This window comes from Orcinus orca, chromosome 6 (assembly GCF_937001465.1).
Source record: "Orcinus orca chromosome 6, mOrcOrc1.1, whole genome shotgun sequence".
Lineage (NCBI taxonomy): Eukaryota > Metazoa > Chordata > Mammalia > Artiodactyla > Delphinidae > Orcinus > Orcinus orca.
In genome coordinates this window covers 12,434,051-12,451,397 of record NC_064564.1, presented here as the reverse complement: position 1 = coordinate 12,451,397, position 17,347 = coordinate 12,434,051, and the positions used below count along the sequence as shown (strand labels likewise).

At 48.7% G+C, this 17,347-nt stretch overlaps 1 protein-coding gene across 1 annotated transcript in view; it reads left to right on the top strand.

The window, feature by feature from the left end:
* GATA4 (GATA binding protein 4) overlaps positions 1 to 7,593 on the top strand; it is a 53,377-nt gene extending 45,784 nt beyond the window's left edge. Inside the window, exons 5-7 of the mRNA XM_033403623.2 lie at positions 4,569 to 4,656; positions 6,223 to 6,350; positions 7,411 to 7,593. Coding sequence (XP_033259514.2) covers positions 4,569 to 4,656; positions 6,223 to 6,350; positions 7,411 to 7,593 — 399 coding nt within the window. The remainder of the gene's footprint in view (positions 1 to 4,568; positions 4,657 to 6,222; positions 6,351 to 7,410) is intronic.
* Positions 7,594 to 17,347: the final 9,754 nt, after the last annotated feature.

Here is a 17,347-nt window from a genome sequence, read left to right as displayed (position 1 = left end):
GGATCCATTAGTCCTAAGTAGAATGGAAATGAGGTGTACTTACAGAGATAAAATCTTATTCTTAGGATGCCAGAAAATGTAGAACATCTTTCTGAAGTAATAGAGGCCTTCAGTCTGTAAGTGGGTCACTTATTTCCCCAATAGGTTTACCTCTAAGTCAACTTGAAGCACAGCCTTCAGGATTTCAAGCTTAAAAAAATGGTTTAAACTATTTTCATCCTAAAATATTTAAAAATGGTTACACTGACTGGAAATTCCCTGAAATGAAACAGCTCAGTTATATTTGATAACTTTGTAGCACCCCAAATTCATTAGACACATTTAATGCATAGTTCCCAGACCTGCAATAATACAACCATAACCATTCTAATCATATCATAGTTTAATAAGATATTGACTGGTCCCTCTAGATAAAGTCTACAAAGCAAAGGACTGAGCAGATCTGTTGCCACGTCTCCTCAACGGCTCTATAGTAGGCACAAGCAGTTGAGCTTTTACTTTAACTAAGGTTGTTAAGAGTTACTAAATTGGGGCACTTCCCTGGTGGCACAGTGGTTAAGAATCTGCCTGCCAATGCAGGGGACATGGGTTCGAGCCCTGGTCCGGGAAGATCCCACATGCCGCGGAGCAATTAAGCCTGTGTGCCACAGTGTGCCACAACTACTGAGCGTATGCTCTACGCCCGCGTGCCACAACTACTGAAGCCCGTGTGCCTAGAGCCCGTGCTCCGCAACAAGAGAAGCCACTGCAATGAGAAGCCCGCTCACCGCAACAGAGTAGCCCCCGCTCGCCGCAACTAGAGAAAGCCCGTGCGCAGCAACAAAGACACAAAGCAGCCAAAAATAAATAAATTTATTTATTAAAAAAAAAGAGTTACTAAATTGACAGTGATTGAGTGAATTTGTAAAGTATCCTCACCATTTTTTCAATTCATTAAGAGGTGAAATGATAATCTTAGAATAAGGATAAAAGGATTATAGGTGCCTTGGAAAATTAAAATGATTGGATTTGATATGGCTGCTAATAGCCCACAGTTAAATAGAAGGAATAAAAGTGGGGCGGGAAAGCCTTTCTGATCCACACCAAATTTCATACAATTACGCATAAGATTGTGTTTAGGTACAAATCCACTGCAATTCAAGTTTTTAGACAGAGGCCAATTATAAATTCATTATTTTGAAGTCAAAAGTACTTATCACATCTTCTAGATCCCACTTAAATAAAGTCTTCTTAAAAACTTATTGCTTTTTTTTTTGCGGTACGCGGGCCTGTCACTGTTGTGGCCTCTCCCGTTGAGGAGCACAGGCACCGGACGCACAGGCTCAGCGGCCATGGCTCACAGGTCTAGCTGCTCCACGGCATGTGGGATCTTCCCGGATCGGGGCACGAACCCGTGTCCCCTGCATCGGCAGGCGGACTCTCAACCACTGCGCCACCAGGGAAGCCCAAAAACTTATTTCTTAATGATCATATTTTAAACCACTAGGTTTCAGTAGACTGGTGAATAGACATACTCTGTATCAATGCTAGAGGACATACTTTACATGAAAAATCATAGCAAGGCAGTTTACCAGAATTCTCATAGAAATGCACATTAGCCTATTCTACATGGCACCTGTACATAGCATCTGAGGAAATTTTTACAAAGATAATTCAGTAGTCTAGGTAATAATGTACACTAAAACTTTGGCATCTGTGTTACATTTTAAATCAACCAATAGTTCTATCAGTTCCTGCAAGCAGCCTACTTGAATATGACAGTCGACTCATCAGTAAAATTTCAATGCCATTTATCAACGTGTTATGATGAAAAACTTTAATTAAAATAAATTCATTCACCTAGGATTTTAATTGATTTTTATAGATGAGAAGGAACCTGAATGATTCTATTTATGATACATTTGTAAATCAAGTAAGAATCTGGCAAGACCTCCAAAGCCAGTGGGAAATGCTCTGTCTGATGCCTATGGTGGGAAGGGTATAAAGCACAGCTGTTAAAAGATCGTGACTGGCAGAAAACAAAGTTCTTCTATTTTCTAGTGACGCTGGCAGAAAAAAATACTGCTACAAGATTTGGACACACATAGAGATACATCTGCCAGTGCAAATGTCTATCACTAGGTCCCCTCTCCTTTTAAAAAAGCTATATTAGAATGCGCATTCTCAAATGGGGGTGGTATCACCCCCAAGTAGGACCAAAAAAACCCCTAGTCTTTTCATGCATAAAGCAGATATAATACATATACAGCATATCTACGATATTAAAATTCATTGGGGGAATTCCCTGGCGGTCCAGTGGTTAGGACTCCATGCTTTCACTGGCGAGGGCTCGGGTTCAGTCCCTGGTTGGGGAACTAAGATCCCACAAGCCGTGTGGCACGGCCAAAAAAAATTCATTGGGGCACTATTTAAGAAAAAAAAGTTTAAAAGGCTTTGGGGGTGGGCTTGATGAAAAAAAGTTTTAAGGGGGCTTCCCTGGTGGCACAGTGGTTGAGAGTCCGCCAGCCGATGCAGGGGACACGGGTTCGTGCCCCGGTCCGGGAAGATCCCACATGCCGCGGAGCGGCTGGGCCCGTGAGCCATGGCCGCTGAGCCTGCGCGTCCGGAGCCTGTGCAACCACAAACAAACAAAAAAAAGTTTTAAGAAACACTGAATTAGTGACTCTCTCAGTCACATGCATTTCTTCTCCCCACCATCACTATGCTATGTCAAAATACCCTGTGGCATTTTTGGTATTTGGAATTTTCATAAGAACATAATGTCTCTAGGACAATACTCCCAGAATAATTAAGATTAAGAAATTTATCATCAGCTCTAAACACATTTAATTATGGCATCTAAGAGGAGACTTATCCTTAGAAACTGACACCAAGTTAGGAAAATCAATTAACATATATCTGATCATAATTACGAGTACAATCTTAACGTCTATGTTAAGAATTACAGGTTTGAGGTTGGCACTGGCAGCCGAAATTCAAAATTGCCACTTAAAATTCAAAATGAAAATCTGCGAAGTCTTTTTAGAAAGCATTACCTTTCTTTACACTATACTGTCACAGGTGACTTTATCCATTAATGCGAGTATACTTGACACTACTGAACTGCACACTTGATAATGCTTAAGATGGTAAATTCTATGTGATGTGCATTTTATGACAATTTTTTTTAAAAAGTACTGAGGTGGGTGGGGATAAACATGAGGACAGGATTCTTCTGAAGTCAGGATGGTCTTCAAGAGGTGGGCGCGGGGGCAGGGGTGGTAGGGGGAGGCAGGGCGGGGAGGGGAGGATACTTTCCTCCACGAGTGGGAGTGCTGTCTCGTCTGACTCTCAGTTGACTAGAAGGCAGTTCGAGTTCACGTATGCTACTGCACTTCTCTTTTTTTTTGGCCGCACCATGCGCGGCTTGTGGGATCTTAGTTCCCTGACCAGGGATTGAACCCGGGCCCTCAGCAGTGAGAGTGCAGAGTTCTAACCACTGGACCGCCAGGGAATTCCCTGCACTTCTTTCTTAACAATTCCATGTTCACATCTCCGATGTGGTCATCACTTGTCCTTCTGTATTTGCGGGTGTGGCCTCTGTTAGTCCCATATGGGAGACTAGCACAGACCAGGGGCTAAACAATTTGGTTGGCCAGGCCTGAAAGAAGCCAGATGTGGGGCAGGCACACTCTTTTAAAATAGTAGAAAGATGACCCTGCAGGCCTGCCCCCGACACTTGTTTAGGCATCTTGAATGGCTCAGGAGTGTGATGCCCGACAGTCACTGCTTGTTTAGGAGAATTCAGACGCCCTAAAGTGCTGTCATAAAGCACTCAGGCACTGGCCACAGGGCAGTCTCTCCACCATTGTCCCCGCTGCTCCCAACACCCATGGAAACCACCACTTGCCCCAGCCAGGCTCAGCACGGTGCAGAGCTGCTCCGTGTAGAGTGACTTTACATCCCCACTCTCCAGGCCGCCTCAGGGCGTGCCCATGATCTCGGCATAGCTATTAATAGCACCCCCTCTTCACTCGCAGTGTCCCAGTGTGGCTGATCAGTTAGCGGCTTTGGCACGTGCTGTTCTTGCTGCTTGAAATGTCTGCCCCTCATCGACTTGACAGTCTCCTACAACCCAGGCATCACCTCCTCAGGGAGGCCTGCCTTGATGTGCCCATGTGCCACTTTCCCTCCCCCAGCCCGGGACACAGTTCAGTGTTTCTTTTCTATTTTCCCTCATCACCTATGAATCTGGTTATCTTCTATCTGTCTGTCTTTCCCAACTGTGAACCTCTGGAGAGAAGGGACTGTGTCTTTAGGTCTTTGTTTCTCTAGAGTTTAGTATAATACCCAGCATGGAATAGACATGCTCAACACATTTTTTTTTTTGGTAGAATTGATTTCTTGCTCAGCAGGAGTTCCAGGTCTGATTCACTCAGTCTCAGCCCCAAGGTTTGTAGAGGAATTGCATAGATCTGGCCTTCTCGTTGTGTATTTGTGTGTGTGTGTGTGTGTGTGTGTGTGTGTGTAAATAATGTCACGGGTCAGGTACAATGGAAAACCACGTATATTGACTTGTGACCCCCTAGGTCCCTAGGCCTCTTGCGATGCGGAAAGAGGGGATTCAAACCAGAAAACGGAAGCCCAAGAACCTTAACAAATCGAAGACACCAGCAGGTGAGAAAAAGATCGATGTGTAATTATATGAATAACTCAGTAGCTCTCAGAGTGTGTGAGCATCGTGTGTGCTCAGGTGGGCCAGCCCAGGCTACCAGGGTGTAATGATAGCATCGTCCATCCCCGGCCATTCAGGACAGAATGCATAACCCAGTGCAAAAGTAACATCACCATGGAACATATTGGGAGCTTTTAAAGCAGGCTCAACTCATGTTGTGGCCTGGTTTTTGCCAGCTGCAAAGACTGCAGAGGTCCAGCTGGACCGGTTGAGGGCCTGGAGGAAAAAGGAACATGAGTCGGTCCCTCCATCTTTGGTGCTCCAGCCACTCAGGAACTCAAGTTCTTTCAATTTGCTTTGGGCTAAGTGGGGTACAGGAAGACAGGGTCCTGTGAGTCATGTTCAGATTGATTTGTAACATTGATTTGTAAGCCAGTGTATAATTAACATCATGTAGTACTCTGTACCTTGCCAAGCTCCTTCACAAATATTATCTCATTGATCTTTACAGACCCCCATGAGACCCCATTTATGATCTCCATTTTACTAATGAGCAAGCTGAGGCTCAGAGAGGGCAATGACATCACAAGGGTCACACAGCTGTGAATGGGTAGAGCTGGAATTTAAACCCAAGAGTTTTCACTTCAGGGCCCATATTCTGTTCAATATATACTCTGCCTTCTCAATTTCTAGATTTCAGAATGAGGACTACTCAGGTCCCCTACCAAGAGCACTCCCTCCTCAGTACCGCTGTCAAATTAAAGATTTCACTGGAAAATGTGGCAGTTGTGGAGAAATTAAGTCGGCTGATATGATGGAAAGTTTATCTTCTAATCTAAGGCCTGACAAAGTCAGATAAGTTTCCCTGTTCCACTGCTGAGAACATGACCAAAGTTCTCCTTTTCCAGATTCGACAGTGGCTCGCTCCTTCTGGCAGTCACGTCTTAGCAGAGCGTTCACTGGCTCACACCAGGTCCTCGGCCTTTCTCCCTGCTTCCACATTGTTTATACGAACAGCACCTTCCCCTGGGGAACTTCATCTCTTTACATGGTGGGGTCCCAGCGGGAGCAGGCATCGGTTCAGGTGTACAATCCCCTATCCGAAATTCCAAATCCAGGGAGCTAGATTTGGCAGTAAAATGTAATCTGAACTGACACAGGCTAGTTACAGTCTTCAGTTATCCCATGTGCGAATATTCCCATGTTTTGCTGTAGAACTATTAATGTATTTAATTACGGGGTGTTGTCCCAGACCCCGCTGCAGGTATTCTGTTAATACTCAGTCTTTGTCCTTTTTAAAATCCAAAAGTTTGAATCCTGAGACACACGTAGCCCCAAGCGTTTGGGATAAGCGGTGGTGAGCCTGTCATCTGAAAAAGTTCCCTTGAAATTCTGCTACTTCTGCTTCATTGTGAGAACCGTTGCGCTGCACTGATGGAAGGACCCTGCTTCTCTCCCCAGCAAATGTAGACAAGCCGTTAGCGCGGATCTGCCCTGGCTGTCTCCAAGGGCCGCCATCCGTTTGTCCCTGCCCCTGGGCTGGGTGTCCTGACTCTGCCTTGTTCCAGGTCCCTCGGGCAGTGAGAGCCTCCCTCCCACCACCAGCGCTTCCAGCAGCAGCGCGGAAGAGATGCGTCCCATCAAGACAGAGCCTGGGCTCTCATCCCACTATGGGCACGGCAGCTCCCTGTCGCAGGTACTGCTCGTTGGGGGGTAGACTCCAGGCGGCCAGGCTCCCGCCCGAGGCGAGGGGCTGTCTGCACGAGGATATGTTTCAGCACATCTGATCAAGCTACAGCGATTTGGACACACGACCGTGATGCACGCGTTTAGCAGTTCCTCTGTGCCAGGACCCGTGTGCTGGCACACAGCATTGCTACAACCGGAATCAGAGTGCGGCCGCTGTGTGGGAGGCGGAGCGGGGCTTTCTAGGCCAGTCTGTCTCCTAAGTAAGGGTGGCTTGACCTTGGCCTTGAGGGTGGGTAGATCTTAACAGGAGGAAGGGGAGGAGGAGGCCCCTCCTGGCGTGGGCAAAGGTGTAGAAGCTGCAGAGGGCAGGGCGGGCGGGCTGGGGTTGGTGAGGAGGTCACAGGCAGGATGCCATTGTCACGAGGGTTGGCTGCGGGTCCAGCTTCACATGTGTGTCCAGAAGACGGGCCAGCAGGACCCTCGCTTCCCTCTGTCAGATACAATGGCAATCCTGCTCCTCTAGCCCCTTCCCTGTGTGGTTCCCCCATCCGGGATCAGGATGCCCCCAAGCTTGGTCACGGTCTCCCACTAACTCTGATCTCTTCTCCGCCTGTACTTGAGGCGGGCGAGTCCTAAGGAGCCTTCTGCCGTCAGGGTGAAGAGAAGCTGGTGCCCTGGGGCCAGGAGAGCCAGGAGCCCCTTCTGGGTGGGGGGCGGGGGGGGAATGGCTTCCTTCTGAAAATGGAGATTGATGGTGAAAAGACTGTAGAAAATGCCTCGTGTGACCGTCAGAGGCTTCTGAGAAACCAGAATAGTCACGAAGCTACTGGGTCAGTGCTCAGAAGCAGCTGACAAGTCACGCAGACCCCCTGTATCCCATAGCACACAGGGGTCAGGGGGACAGAGTGCTGCCTCTCCTGCCCTTCTCCTTTGGCCCTGTCCTCTCGTCCCCTTCCTGGGGTGGGAGCCAGCCTGGGCACAGCTGTGGAATGGGGCTCCCCTCTCCAGCCCAGACCCCCTCCTGAGCCCCAGGAGGGATCCCATTGACCACATCTTATTACTTTCAGACGTTCTCGGTCAGCGCGATGTCCGGCCACGGGTCCTCCATCCACCCAGTCCTCTCGGCCCTGAAGCTCTCTCCGCAAGGTTATGCGTCTTCTGTCAACCAGTCACCGCAGGCCAGCTCCAAGCAGGACCCTTGGAACAGCCTGGCCTTGGCTGACAGTCACGGGGACATAATCACTGCATAATGTCACCTCCTTCCCTCCTTGGATTCCTGCATGGACTTGGGACTCGGAGGACAGCAGAGATGAGGCTCTGGGCTCCCGGGGGCCGGCCTGCTCTGTCTGGGAATGACTCCAGACAACAACTGGGAAGAAACTTGAAGTCAATGATTTGGTTAGGGGAGGGGGCGCTGGATTTTATTGGATAGCTTTGCAAGGTGGGGGACTGGAGACAGCGCAGACTCTGATCTGGAAGAGCCCCCACCCTTCGCCAGATCACACTTAAGCCCCTTCCACGGAGTTGCAGACTCTTTCTCATTTTCTGCCTCACCACCCCTGACAAGAGACGAGATGTCCTTCTCCCTTGTCTTTCCACCGCTGTGGCCCGAAATGGTGGTTTTTGCACGGTGTTCCCAGCACGGGGGATCCGAGGGCAGGGTGCCGGGGCCCCTGCTCCAGCCTGAATCAGGGTATCTGATGGACGTGTGTTTGGACGCCTTGGCCCCTCGGCGGGTCCTGCCCTCGCCCAACACTCCCCTTCCGGCTCGGCACACCTGCATCCCTCATACTGAATCTTGACTCCAGAAACACGGGGTAGGGCCAGTGTTACCGCATGCTCCGTGGGGAGATGGAGGAGGGGCCGCTTCTCCCACCGCAGAGTGGCTTCGGCAAACTCGCAATCTGGCAACTTTGCCTCCCACGCAAGTTCCTTCCGCGGCTAAAATCGCTCCTTCTCTTCATCCCCGAGGCCTTTGAAAATAAGCGCCCCTCCACTGCTCTCGGTGATTCAGCTCTGCCCGCAGCCTGAACATGTCCCCAAATCCTTCTTCCACCCCATCACGCTCAGGGGGGTCCTGAGTAAGAACAAAAACGGTTCTGGTGCTGAAGCAAGTTTGACTAGCATTCATCCAAGACTTGAGATCTTTCTGGAGAGGATGTCTAGTGGACACCATCGCCGGGCCTGGAGCTGCGCTGCGCGGGGCGGGGTTGTCAGCCTGGAATTTGCGCATGCGCCGTGGTTCCGCGGAGACGCGTCTGTTGCCGGGACTGACGACCGAGGGCATCCGAGGGGCACAGCTCCTGCACCCACGTCCTTTCTCCAGCAGCAGTCTTTTGTCCAGGAGGCCAAATGCTAGGGGCTTCTCAACATAATTTCAAACCAACACTACACAACTCATGGAAGAGACGACGAGTGATGAGAAGACACCGGGCGGGCGGCCGGGGGCGGGGTGCCCTCCCACTCTCGCGGGCTGGGAATCGGCCTCCTCTCCACGTTGCTGTCGCTGCCCGTGGCCCTGGGCTCACGAAGACGCTTCCTTCCGTGTCCTGGCTGCCAACAGAATGTAGCTGACTGGCCTTCCTCTGTGCTACTCCAAACACCCAGCCCCCAGCCCAAATCCTCCTGGCGGTAGCAGAGAGTATCTTTAAACCCAGGTTCTGTTTTAATCATTTACATCGCTTTCTTCTAAGAAAGCCGCCTTCATATACCTTCCTTAATCCACAAACCTGCTAACGTTGTCTTAAGGTGAAATGGTTGTAAAATCAGTATTTAACTAATAAATTTATCTGTATTCCTCTTCCCCTTCTCCTCCTCCCTCTGAGGTCTTTGCTGGGAGGTTCGCTGCTGCCCTTTGCAAGGCGGCCCTGAGCCACTGAGGCCCCTTTGCTGATCCGCTCACAGGCTGCGTCTGAATCGCTTCTCCCTTCATTCCTTTCGGCAGTTGGCCGAGGCTTCCTCTGTGTGTGTCGGGGGCTAGTGACAAGGACTAGCTTGTGACCTTGACAGGTAACCTCTAGGCTTGCTTTCCTAGGAGAGGGTTGGACCAGCCCTTAACTAAATTTCCTGTGGCCCAGAAGTTGCCTCCGAACGAAGGGGGCATTTTTAGACCTCCCCTCGGGTACACCAGTGGCTGGAGCATGAGGCAGAGCTGCAGGGCAGTGGTCTCTCCAGCCCTCCTGGTTTGAGACGTGCACTAGACGTGCTCTGTCATCTCCTACTTTCTGGTTTGATCCAAACAAGCCCCTGGAGGAGGTCAGTGGTGCTCCACGCCAGTGGCACAGAAGGTGAAAATTTCTCCTTTGTCCATTTTGTCTTCACTTTCTTAGTCTACAGAATTGCTTAATTGCTTCATCTTAAAAGTGAGATAGGGTTGAGGGGAGCGGCCCTAAGGCCTGGGGAACGGAACCCAGACAGGCAAATCCACCCCCACTGAGAATTGTTGGCAGTAGCTTCCTGCCACTCAGCTGGCTTATGCCAAACCCAGTGGGCAACTGGCGGCCTTTGACCTTTCACAACACCCTTGTTATTTTTGAGCAGGTAAGGGAAAAAAAAACTCTAACAACCATTCTTCTATGTAAAATCGGAAAAGCTTTTTAATTGGCTGAGAAATAGCCAAAGCTACTAAATAAACACAGCTACCATCCAAAGGGATGAGTAACCGATAACTCTAGCAAAGAATAACAAAAGAGATTCAAAACCAAAAATAAAACCTACCAGGATTTATGTTGGCCTTGGGGAGGACGTGTTTTCTGATGATGAAGTCTTTGCTGAGAACATTTTTGCCACTTCCCTTCAGGAATGGTTTTCAGAAATACACACACACACACACACACACACACACACACACACACACACACACTACCAGAAGATTGACCTCATTCCTTATATAATGATAACTTATGCTTCACTCCAGATGGTAAATCCAGCTTGATTCAGCCTCCTTGCTCACCAGACTTGGTTGCTTTCCCAAATCGACGCATCCTCAGAGTAAGTCAAGTTGCTACCAATCAGGATACTCAAAAGGATGCAATTCCCAGATGGTTGGGAAGTGGCTGGAGGTGGGGGGGTAGGGGGCCAGCAACGAGAAATGTCTGGCCTAATACGGTGAGTGCAGCAGCCAGTGGCATGTGTTCGGGCTCAGACATCCCTCACATTCCCTTTCGGGCTCACCTCTCACTATGACAAAGATTCTGAAGCACAGGTCAAATCATTTTAACAGTCAAGAGCATTAATCCTTAATATTTGACTTTTGGATGCCTTTAGGGGGTGAGTAGTAGCAGATTTAGCCATGATTATGTTTGGCTTGGGTTGACAGTAGTGAAAATAAGTTTATATTCACTGAACATGGATCAGAGGGAGCTGGGCTGGAGTTTATTTGATGTGCCCCCCTTTCCGAGCCCGCAGAACTTACTGACTTGGATACTAGCGCATGAGAAACAGCCACTTGGAAAGCTGCTTTTGGAGTGGAGGTGACGGGTTTTCAGTTTTTTAAATCATTTTCTGACATTGGAAACTACTCTTCAGATTGCATCCTTACCTTGCTTGAAGCTGGAACACAAACATGCCACCATCCTTACCAACACAGATATGTATCTTCCCAGAACCAAGGACCAGCCTCAAAGCTTCCAGGTTTAGCCTGGGAAGTGGAATCCATGCTCCTGAGGGCTCCCTGCCCTGGACACTGTTGCTTTCTGTTCAGTTCCTTAGCCTCCTGGGAGCACTGCTGCTCTACTTCACCCTGGCTCCTGTGCAATTTTTATCTCCCCTCCAATAGCTGCAGCTGTAACATTTGCAAAAAGACTTCAATAACAAGGAGAACTAAATAATCCAAGCAAGAATGGCATTAAAACAGACCTAGTTTCTCAAAGTCCAGTTTTCTTTAGGTCTGTGCATGACTAGATCACTGGTTGAAGCCTGGGGGATTGTGGGTTTAGTTTTACAGAAAGAGGCGATCATACACAGCCGTGCTCTGGGCTAACAGGAACAGTGGAACCAGGAAAAGCCTGCAAGGTACCGGGTGGTACTCTTGAGCCCCAGCTTAGCAGCGGTGGCAGGCCCTGTGCGAGGGGGTTTTCAGACAGACGCAAAGAGGGAGCTTCTCGAGTGAAGGGTGATACGTGAGATCCTCACACCCCGTCACGCACACACTCCATCCCCTCCCTGCTCTGCGGTGACTGCCTTCTGTCCTACAGCTGTGGTGGCCTCGCTTCACCTGAGAAATAAACATGTGACTGCATAGGTTTTTAACCAAATGTACTTGAAGTTCAAATCACTGGGCAGTCTGGAAGTTCCAAATCAGTGAATCTCTGATTGCAGGACTTAATTCAGATGAAGTTCACTACTAGTAAATGATACTAGTGAACACTACCAGTAGACCCCTGTTACAACCAAGATATTGTAGTCTCTTGTGCCACTGCTTCTTTAAGATAGATTTACTCAGATGAATTGGGTTGTAATTAGACATGTGAAACATTTAGCTCTATCATTCCTCCTCTGTCCTTTTCCTTTAGAACTCATGAAAATAAAAAATTGAAAAGATCCGTTATTTCTAGGGTTCTTGATTCTCTTAAGACTTTGGGGCTGGGCTGGGAAACAAAAGAGGTAAGACTGAAATAACAGAATCCTAAACAGACCTTTGACCAGGACTCTGCTGAACAAAGCAATGAGTGATACCAGCTAATGTGCTTTACAGTGTAAAGCCATCGCTTTGTACTTAGTCAGAGAATCCCCCAGACTTCTCTGGAGTGGTATGGGCTGGACACACTTTCAGGAAGTCTTCCTGTCCCCCCACCCCTTAACATCCTTGCAGGTTTCCTTAATGTGGCCTCCAGCCTTACCATAGCCAAAGTTCCCCCTTTACCCCACCCTACGTTTTGAAATTATTTTGTCTACATAATTACTTGGGCTTTTCTCACTTTTTATAGATCAAAACCCAAACTGCATATAAATTACACTTCAGTTTTTTAAAGAACAGAAAGCATAACTGCTCATCTCTGCTGACAAGTACTACCAGATAGTCCGTAACACTAAGCTGATTGAATTCCCGTCTTAGTCAGAGACGCTCGATTTAGGTTGCTCTGCACTCTTGGTATGGCTATCGGATAGCTGGTTACCTTGGGGCTTTTTTGACTATTTGAAAATGGCTCATGGGGTCCTATTGGGTGAATCTCTGGGTCCCGGGGGCTCTCGGAGGGGACCACTACCATACAATCACTTCCTGGAACAGATTCTGTACCCATTTCCCCCTGTGCTTCTGCTTCCTTGAAAAGTAAGGGAGGGACTTCCCTGGCGGTCCAGTGGTTAGGACTCCACACTTTCACTGCCAAGGACGCGGGTTCAATCCCTGGTCGGGGAGCTAAGATCCCACAAGCTGTGTGGCACGACCAAAAAAAAAAAAAAAAAAGAAAAGTAAGGGAGGAGCCCACCACTAGACACGGGATTCTGAGGTTTCAGAATTCTAGCCCAGGTTTGGCCAGTGTCTAGCTGTGTGACTCTGGGCATCTCACCAAACTGCTCTTCACCTCAGCAGCTTCATCTGCAAATGTTTTGGAGGAGGGAATCTTTAAGTTCTCTTTAAGCTCTAAGCAGTTGTGAGAGCAGAAATAATCCGAAATTATCCTTGCCATATCTGGTATCACGCAGGGAGCACAAGTCCCATGCTGGTTGGTGTCATGCTGTGAGGATGGTCAGGAAAAGACATGAAGAAATTCATCCCTGGGGTCACACTGAATTTGATACAGCATCCAGGACTTTGGACCAGCAGCTCTGAAACCACAAGTTGAGCAAAGTGGCTCATCTCTCTGAGTCTTACATACTCTTGTTGGTACAGATGAAATCTCAGGGCCCCAAGATTTGAAAATACTCCCTCTGGAGACTCCGGATGGATGTTCTCCAAGCGGAAAATAGTACCTTTACTGTGACCCAAGTAATGAGGTTTAAAAATGTTTCAGAAGCTTTTCATCCAAATGAGCATTGCCTCTCAAAGTAGCTGCCTTGGAAACTACTAATTCCACTGTTTCAGCCACGGTGAAAATATAGGTTGGAACTCCCTTTAGAGGCTCTCCAGACCTGCTCAGATCAGCCTAAAAGAACCAAGCTTATTGCTTCTCAGCCACAAACAGAATTTGGGGGTCCCAAATAGAATTACATCACTTGACCAATTTTTGTCACCTGTCCTGATCCTAAACGCCCCCTTCAAAGAATAGAAATTTGCCATCATGAAGAGCTATTGAAGAAAGGACTGTAGGCTCTGGAAGCTGATTTCAGTGGAGGAAGCAGATCGATGGGAAACATTTTCAGGTCTTTCACCACTGTCACACTGATGGGGACAGCATGCCATGCTGTAGTTGTGGTGTGTTTTCTTACGTCCATCAAATGACCTTGGTGTCTTCCCTCACTACCCAGCTGCGTTGATGAGGTTTGAGAGGCGCTGCAGGTTATGGGACCAGAACAGGGTCCTGCTTGGAGAATGCTTGAAGAAAGTCATTTCTGCAATTTGGGGCAGTGTTTTTTTTTTTAATTTTTGGAGTCCCAGACCTCTCTGAAAATGTAACAAAATCCATGACCACTTTCCTAGAAAGGTACACATATATGAGTGGTACACATACACCATTCACAATTTCAGGGGTTCTATGAACTCTGGAAACTTCTCCATATTCCCCAGGTTAAGAACGCCTACACTCAGGCTCCAGTTTAGTCCAGGGCTGCAAGGCTGTGTTGGTCGAACTGACCAGGTCAGCTCCATCTGACCAGGGTGTCCTGGTACTTGGGACCCAGAGCAAACCTTGCCATTTAGCTATGAAGTAAAGCAGTGGGACAGTCCCAGGGCAGTTGTCAAGGCCCTAGGCCCCCCTGGAGGTCCTGCAGCCTAAAATCTAGCAGTTTGCACAGGGACAGGGCTGAAGAATTCCTGGTAGCCCCTTCCTTACAGGAGGGTTTGGGCCTGGAGTCTGTGGGAGTACAGGGGGGGTTACAGGACACGAGCTGCTAAGGACTGGGGGTAGTATTGCTGAGGTTTCCTTCCTCAGCTGACCAGGGCAAGTTGAATTGAAGGGAAATAACCCCACTAGGAAAAAGGATGCCTGGATTGGGAGGCCATGCCTGACTCATTTACAGATCATGAGGGGTCTCAGAGATCATCGGGTCCAAACCCTCTTGTCCCACCATCGTCGAGGGAAATTGCCCAAGGCCACAGAGCCGGCATGAGGAAGAGGGGCGCTTACTGAGCACCTACCCTCACTAAGGAGGCCGAGACTGGCATAAAGATACCTCCCTTGCAGTTAATGCGCTCACCATTTGGGGGCGCCGGCGTTCTCTTCCTTGTGGCCTCCACAATGCAACAGCCTGATTTTCAAACATTCAATCTGAGACCACCCCGGAAACTGTGCTAAAAAAAGTACCTGCCACTTACCGAGCACTCCTGCAAATCAGCTGCGCTAGTAAGTAGCCTTATACATCCATTAAAACTTTCCCGTATCCTCACAACCACGTTTTGCACACGAAGGAGATACAGCCCATGGATTTTAAGTAGCTCCCTTAAGGCCACAGAACTAGTACATGCAGAACCAGGATTCAAACCTGACTGCAGAATCTGAGTTTTTACACCGCCCCCCTGCCTCTCCCAAAGAGTGGAAACCTAAAAGCTGAAAACCCCACACAACCTGGGGTCCCACTCCAAGCTGAAGTCTTTCAACGTCTTTCTAGAAGTTGGGGAGAATCCTTGGTTCCGAATTCTCCAATTTAGACATGATGAAAGAAGGCCCTAGAACCACTGGAAAATAGGGCTCACCGTCCACAGTCACATGTCCAAAAAAGAGGGGCAACTGGAATGGACCCAGGAGCCTCACTCTCAGCTCTCCAGGCTCCCCAGGTGTTCCTAGAGACACATGAAACCTCCTCCATGTGGTTCAGGACCCCAAGCTCATTCATTGGCAGTCAGATTCCTCACCACATCGTACTGCTTTTCTCCATCACATCCTTTCTTGCTTTAATCGATTTTCATGGTCATTGGAACTTTAATCCTGTTTAAGATGTCACCGGCACAAAGGGAGAGGGAGAAATTGGCTCCACGGCCCTTAGAAAACTGGGTGCTGACCCCCGTTGTGCTGAGGCCCAGGCTCCTGTGGGCTTTGAGGTTGCCCCCCGTCCCCGTCCAGGACGCAACTAATAATAACTAAGAACATATTGATCTATCGCTATATGTCAGGCTAAGTGCTAAGAGATTTAGGTGAATCATCTCAGTAAATCCCACCATAACCCAGTGAGGTAGGCATTTCACTGCATTTTACAGACGAAGAAACTAAGGTATGGAAAGGTTAAATTACTCGCCCAGCTCTGCGCACTGAGCGGTGGGATTTGGACTCAGGTAGTCTGAGGCAGCAACAGTGTTCTTCACTGCTATCCTGTAGAGTTGCGCTTCTGGAAGCTTGCCCTTCTCCAGGCAGATTCCCCAGCTCTATTGTCTTAGAATGGTGATTGCATACATTTGCACCGCACTTTACAGTTTATGAGTTTCGTATCTAAGACCTCATTTAGCTATTCATTCAAAGAATATTTACTAAGTGCCCACCAACTGCCAACCACCGTGCTGCTGAGTCCTCGCTGCTCCACCTTGTGTCCCTGGACCTCCAGCAGCAGCAGCATCCGTGAGCTTGTGGGAAAAAGGCAAAATCTTGGGCCCTGCTACAAACCTTGCTTTGTGATATTTCCATAATAACACCATGAAATGGCTATCCCACTTCATGCTGAATAGATTCAGAGGTACTGTGACTTGCTTGTCTCCCCATAACTACTATTGAGGCAATATATGTAAGGAGCTTAGAACAGTGCATGTGCTCAGCAAACAACAGCTATGCTGTAAATGACAGAGGTAAGCTGTGAACCACGTGGTTGCTCAACTCTACAACCCTTCGGCCTCAGAAGAGCTCTCTTAGGCACCAGGCATTCAGTCCAAGAGGTGAGGCAAGGACTGTGTCTCTGGCTTCCTTCCCAGCTCAGCCAGAGTCTACAGAATGGGGAGTTAGGGGCTCCAGAAGCTACTGTTAGGGTGTGCTTGATCCTATAGCAGGTGGCATCCTGTGGTGGGTATGTTGTTCCCAGAAGACGCCAGGTACAGAAAGAGGGAGACCAGAAGGCCCGGGGGGGATGGAAACACCATCCCCTCAAACCTCATCCCCCCTCCAGGGCTCCTCTGTGCTGAGCACCCTCAGCACACAGACCTTCCAGCCTTCCTCTCCTCACTTCCTGCCCTAGCCGGTTCAGTAGAAGGGCCACCCGTACTGCTCCGGCTGGATCAGCAGGACACAACCTGGGGAGGGGCTGGGCCTGTCTCCCTGTGCTGGCCAAGACCTCCCCAGGGCCCTCTCAGCTATGGTCCCTGGTGCCTGCCATCCGGATCAGTTTCCCCAAACTTCCCTGCTGACTTCTTGGAAAGTGCTGGCTCCCCATCCTCTTTGGAGAATTAACAACAATGGAACATTCTTATTTTAAAATAGTCTACTATTTTATCTTTTGTATTGTCTGGAAAAATTTAATATTACTTTTAAAGCAAAATTTGCTTATGGTAAAAATTCAAATAATAATATTCAAATCATATAAAGTAAAAAAAAAAAAAATCCCACCCTTTAAAAACTTCATGAGATTTCTTGACAACCTGTTTCCTTTTCACAATTACCTCGCCGGGCTCGGAGGCCCAGCAAAACCAAAGGCTTGCCTTTGCCTGACCACCTAAAGTTCTCCTATTCAGCAACTTAATTTTCTCTATCTTCGTAAGACAATAAACGTTCCAAACGCGGTTTGCTTCTTCCCCCGCATCTGCTCAGACTCACTCTCTCTCCACCCTTTAGCCGCGACACTCGCTATTGGCCCAGCGTCCAGCGACCTCCTTAGGGGAGGAGCTCCGCACCTTCACCAGCTCTCCCAAGGGCGAGACCCCCCCCGCTCCCGCCTCCCAGGACAGAGCCCCGCACCTGTTTGGACAACGAAATCCCGAACCCCACCCAC